At 39.9% G+C, this 6,000-nt stretch overlaps 1 protein-coding gene across 1 annotated transcript; it reads right to left on the reverse strand.

Moving 5' to 3' along the window:
- Positions 1-6: 6 nt before the first annotated feature.
- LOC113145594 (leucine-rich repeat-containing protein 15) lies at positions 7-4,785 on the reverse strand. The gene is made up of 4 exons (XM_026332495.1): positions 4,544-4,785; positions 3,002-3,090; positions 2,587-2,818; positions 7-2,011 (listed from the first exon to the last, which is right to left on the reverse strand). The coding sequence occupies exons 3-4, from the start codon at positions 2,797-2,799 to the stop codon at positions 128-130; spliced, it is 2,097 nt and encodes a 698-aa protein (XP_026188280.1). The 5' UTR covers positions 2,800-2,818; positions 3,002-3,090; positions 4,544-4,785; the 3' UTR covers positions 7-127.
- Positions 4,786-6,000: the final 1,215 nt, after the last annotated feature.

A 6,000-nucleotide genomic window follows, 5' to 3' on the forward strand; every position in this document is an offset into this window, starting at 1 on the left:
AACACAGTTTCTGAATGCATTTATTGAATATGAAGCTTCCAGTGTAATGACTTCCCCAAGCAAATGCATTAAGCCAAGGTCAGACAGGAAAAGCAAAGAGAGAAAATAACAACCCCACAAAAGGACATCATGGTGGGCAGACAGCTATGAGAAACACTGTGAGCAGATTCAGCACTTCTAGAGGAAATGGACACAATGAGGTACCTGCAGAGCATGCAATGCAACGATCTTGTAACAGCAAAGGAGGCGTCACTGGCTGTGAGAGTGGGGTATGCACAGTAAAGGATGTTGAGTTTGAAGAAGAGCAGGAGACGCAGATGGGCACATCTCCTAGCTTGTTTTTGTGCATGTTGAGCCAGCAGCTGATAGAGAGAATACGAGGACAGGTGCAGTCCCACAAATTGCCAGACAGATAGACAATTTTGAGGTTTCTCAAAGGGTACAAAGTTTGGCTCTCCACTGTGCTGAGCTGATTGAACTTTAAACTCAATGTCTGCAGGTTTGTAAGACCTTGAAAGACATCAGGATGCAGGTGATCCAGCTTGTTTCCATCCAAGTTGAGTTCTGCTAGATTTGAAAGATGTGCAAAGAGCTGAGGTCGTAAATTATTTAGGCTGTTATTCTCTAGCAGAAGCATGCGGAGGTTGGGGAGGAGGTGGAAGGTATAAAAAGGGATGTCATGGAGGTGATTGAAGCTCAGCCTGAGCTCTTTAAGACTTGTCAATCCAACAAAGTCATCATGAGACATCTCTGAGAGGCGATTGTTGTCGAGGTTCAGTTTTGTAAGATTTGCTAGACTCTCGAACAGCCTTGTAGGAAGTTTAGCTATGCAGTTGTTATCTAGATCTAACTCTTTTAAACTGGTAAGGTTACTGAACTGGTCTGAGTGTAGAGAGCAGAGATGGTTATAAGAGAGATTAAGTGAATTTAGTCTTACCAAACCATGAAAAACTGAGTGGTGTAGAGAGCTGATGTTGTTGCTATTTAAGTCTATCTCCTTGAGGTGCCTCTTCTTGTGGAAAAGGCCTCTAGGAATGTGCGTCAGGTAATTGTGCTCCAAGTACAGGTTCTTTAATGACTTGAGCTTAGAGAGCCAAGCAGATTGGAGCTCCAGGATGTGGTTTTTTGACAACTGTAGCACCTTGAGTCTGGACAGTGAATCAAATACTCCATCTGGAATGGCAGAGATCTGATTGTTGTCCAGCAGCAGGTCTTGCAGCTTAGTCAAGTTACTAAATACATCCGGAGGGAGAGATGTCAGTCTGTTCCCATACAAATAAAGTAACTGAAGGTTTATCAGCTCGTTGAAGACTTTCGAGGGAAGAGAATCTATGAGGTTGTCACTGAGGTCCAGCTCTCTCAGCTTGGTCAGACCTCTCAGTGCTCCACTGGGCAGGGTAGTCAGGTTGTTGTTGCTCAAGTCTAGTTTAACCAAAAGGCTCAGTGAAGAGAAGCAGTCCTCTGGAAGGGTGATGAGTCTGTTCATCTTTAAATACAGAAACTGGAGTCTAGCTGCATCCCTGATTGCCTCAGCTGGAACAGTGACCAGCAGGTTATCACTCAGGTCAAGGTGTTGGAGACCTGTCGCTCCTCTGAAACTGACCTCACCAACACTTGTGATTCTATTGCTTGACAAAATAAGCTCATTTAATGCAGTGGCGTTCTTGAAAACATCGTCCTCTATTTGTGTTATGATATTATGTTTGAGGTGGAGGTCAGAAAGAGCGAAGGCTCCTTCCAATACACCAACCTGTAGCTTTTGAATCTGGTTAGAGTTCAGAAACAGTGTCTGGAGATTAGCTAATCCACGGAGGAATCCAACTGGTATGTACTCAATTTGGTTCTCGCTCAGGTCCAGCACAGTGAGAGCAGGGCATTTCAAGAACTGATCAGGGTGTAGAGACCTCAGGCCATTGTCACGTAATAACAGCTTAGACAGTTTCATCATCCTGGGCCAAACTGGGTTGAGAGATAGGAAGGCATGCAGCTGATTCTCAACCAGGTCCAGAATCTGTAGGATATCCAAGAATATTATTAATAGTGTAAGGTAATACATCAAACCTGAAGGTCTTGGAAGGCCAGTCCACTGTTTCAAAAGTCGTGATGATGAAAGTAGTCATTTGAGTTTTTTATTTGCACTTTTAAAGCACAGGTGTAGAACAACTCTGAGAGCTTAAGGAAACAGTTTGAAATAACATTAACCAGAAACTCTTATATCTGCGTGTTGAATAAAGACAAAGGTCAACAGCTGCTGTTAGCCTAGCATATAGAGACATGAAATATGGAAACAACTAGCCTGACTCTGTCTAATGGTAATTAAATTTGCCTACTAGCTCACTAATATGACATAGCATGTGAGCTGGTGCACTTTAGAGGCACCGGTGATTTTTATACTATAAGACAAGCTAGCTGTTTACCATATATATCTTTTCTTTATGCTAAGCTAATGTGTAAGGACGTATTAGTTGTGTTTCTGTCTGTTTGATGAATGTATGATCATATTTTCCATCTGATATTTCTGATCTTCCAGGCCGCCAGTGTTTCTTGTTAACTATGGTCTAGTATAAGAATAGAGATTTGAATTACCTGCAGCTTCTCCAGCCCACGCCAGGGTATTTCCTGTATCTTGTTATAGGGGACGTACAGCTGCTCTGTGCCCTCTGGAAGCTCAGGGATCTGGTCCAATCCTTTTCTCTGACATGTAACAGATGCCCGGTCATGGACGCATTGGCAGTTTGGGGGGCAGAGGTCAGAAACCCATACCAAAAGGCCCAGGGTGGCCAGGGTTAAGGCCAGCATGGTCAGCTGCAGCAGAACACTAAAATGGAGATTGGGGAGAAATCAAACATTAGAACATTATTTTGTGTCACAGTGTTTTATGCACTGAAGAATAATACATTTGAGATCACTGCATTCAATTAGGCATTGAAGCTGTAACAGCTGTAATTTCACATTACAACTAATATTGACTTCTGTAAGTTGTTTTTAAATCAAAACTTACCACTGATGAGAAGACAGGGCTTGAAGTTGTTTTTCTTGCAGGATGGTTTTGCTGAAACCTGAGTGACACCAATTGCAGACTGTCTGTGTCTTTATGTGTTGCAGAGGAAGGTGTGGTTACCGAATGAGTTTTCTTAGAACAACAGCAAAACTTCTGTCATGCGTAAAGTCAGACTTCAAATTCCTCATAGCACCCTGGCACACCACATCATTGGATCATTATTGCATTACAATAAAGCTCATTGACACTTTGTGCTTCATTAAGAGATTATTATTGTACTCATCACTGTGAACAGTGCTATCATTACTATTACTATTTATAGTATTATCTATCAGACGACTTATTGCTGTATGTATGATTGGCTTTGTCTGGCTGTGCATGTTCTATGTTACAGGCATTTTGTTTATCTGGATGTCTTTTTTTTTTTTTTTTTTCCTGCAACCTCAGTAAAATTAGCTGATTAAATAAAAGTTAGATACCTTTTCTGAGATGTCAACAAAATAATCAAACTTTCTTTTGAGCAAGACACTTTGTCCCTGTTAATTAGATTTGAATATGAGTTGAGTAGCACTGACCTTATCTCTTCTCATGAAAACCTAGAGTTATTTATTTAAAAGGCCCAAATAGCTAAATATACATAACTTCGAATTTAAAAAATGTATTTTGTTGGTGTAAATAATGTATTACTTACTGTGAAATTAGGATCTACACTGGCAAATCATTTTAATATGAGAGCTGCAAGAGCAATGTTTATTGTTTTGCAAACTATATTGTCACCAAGATGTGTAACACTATTTCACCAACAGATGGCAGTCTATGTTGATGACAAAGCTGGGATCCAGCTATGGATGATGACACTCACTTAATCTCAACACTGATGTTGGTCAATGAGCAAAGAAAGAAAGATGTTCTAGTTCAGTTTAAGCTTTGCATGATCCATACAGATGGAAAATATAAGTTTCAGATTGTTGTTTAGAATTAGAAAAATGTGCAAAATCAAGTGAAATGAGAGGTGAAGATGGAGGTGAGAAACTAGGTGGGGAAATTAGGCTCGACGGTTGTGCTCAAGAGCTATGGAATACATCGTGGTGGTTTATTTGTTTGTTGATGTCCTCTGGGTCAGTATGAGCCACAGGCTGGATCAATCCTGGTCGAAGGGCTCAGAGCAGCACAAATCAGTAGTTGTTGCGCTCTCTCTCTCACACACACACATACACACATTCCCTCAAAAAGTAGAAAACAACAGCAGCAGACTCATCTCCCTCCCATTCTTTTCCATAGACCATTAAATGTATTGATGATTCCACATCCAGTATTTTTTCCTGTAATTGTTTTATACACAGTTGACCGGACAGCGAGGCCATTGATGGCTCTGTAACACAGTGTTCGGTACAGCCCCTGCAATCCCTGGAAATATGGACTGTTGCTGTTCTTTCCGGCATCGATTCTCTCTCAGCGGCAGCACTCTGCTCTGCTGCTAAAACTCTTTCTCTGTTTCTGTTCTCTGAGGGATTACTGTGGACGTGATTGTGTGCTGCTCACCTGCTTGTTTCAGTATCAGCCCCTCTGTCTGTGGGGGTTCAGGTCACTGAAGGTCTCAGTCATAACCGGGAAACAGTGGTGCAAAGGAAGGATGAGTCCCTGGTTTCGTGCCAACAGGTTCAGATCGGTCCAGGTAAGACTTGTTTCTAAAATAAAAGTTAATCAGGAGTACATGTTCTCTTGATCCTTCTCAAAATCACAATACAGTTAAACAGAACCACAATCTATATTCTCCAAATGGCCATTCTGTTTTTAAGGGATTTTATATGGAGATTAGATGGAATAAGTGTCATATGTGTGTGTCAGTATTTAGACTCATTCTGGTACAAACTCAGGAATAAAGTTGCTTGACGGAGTAAAGCAATTAGCTTTTACACATTGTACAGGTGACAAATCAAGAGTTACACCTACATTTCATGTCAAGATGTCATTAAATGTCATTAATGATAATGATCAGTAAAGTGAAATTCTTTAATAACAATGCTGTACTTTTCAGGGAATGTGCTGGACACAATATCTGTTAAAAATGTCACAAATACACAATTTCACCTTTGCTTGTAGAATAGGTGATTACTTCAGATTCTGAATTACTTTGCTGACTAAATAAACACACTTACATTCTATCTTACTGGGTACACCTATGTAATGTCACTTAACAGTCATGCAATAAATTCTCATTCATGATAAAAAAAAGAAGTTAATTCTTTCTTTAAACTGTTTTCGAACAGTGTTTATTCAACTCTGTGATTGAGAGACTAGTTTGTGGTGCTTTTCAACTGTATTGCATTGTACAGATAACTATCGCTGTGTTATTTAGCCCAGTGTTAATATTATATAACATCTCCTTTCCTGTCATTTCTGCTTTTCATCATGCATTTTTGCAACCTTGAAATGTCAAATGGCATCAGGAGAAACATGGAATAAATACCACCAGTGTTAATGCACGTATGTCATGTAGGATATGTGACAGGACAGAAATATGAGAAAGGATGAGATGGAAGCACATTAATGATATTGGTTTTCTTTGTAGTTTCTCTTTGGATTGTAGTGTCTCTCCTGTTTTTCGTCATTCTTTACGCTGTGTTGGGTCACTCCTCTTGTGTCTGTGTTTTAGCATTGAGCACAGACTGACGCAACACTGACCAAGTTCAAGTTTAGCTTTATTGTTGTTGCTACATATATCCTTGTCATTCATAAAGGGAAAAGAAATTTGGTTCCTAATGGAGCACAGGGCATGGTAGAACAACAAAGGAGTATGTGTGATGATAATATTGGATTGTACCGATTACATATAAATAATAAATATTGTGTTCATCACTTTAATGTTGCAGCTGGTAAAGTTGGAGCTAACGTTAACTATCTTATATACTTCTAATTTGAAGTACTTTATATACCGCTGGGTAGCTGACGTTAACTATCTTATATACTTCTAATTTGAAGTACTTTATATACCGCTG

This window comes from Mastacembelus armatus, chromosome 13, assembly GCF_900324485.2.
Source record: "Mastacembelus armatus chromosome 13, fMasArm1.2, whole genome shotgun sequence".
NCBI lineage: Eukaryota > Metazoa > Chordata > Actinopteri > Synbranchiformes > Mastacembelidae > Mastacembelus > Mastacembelus armatus.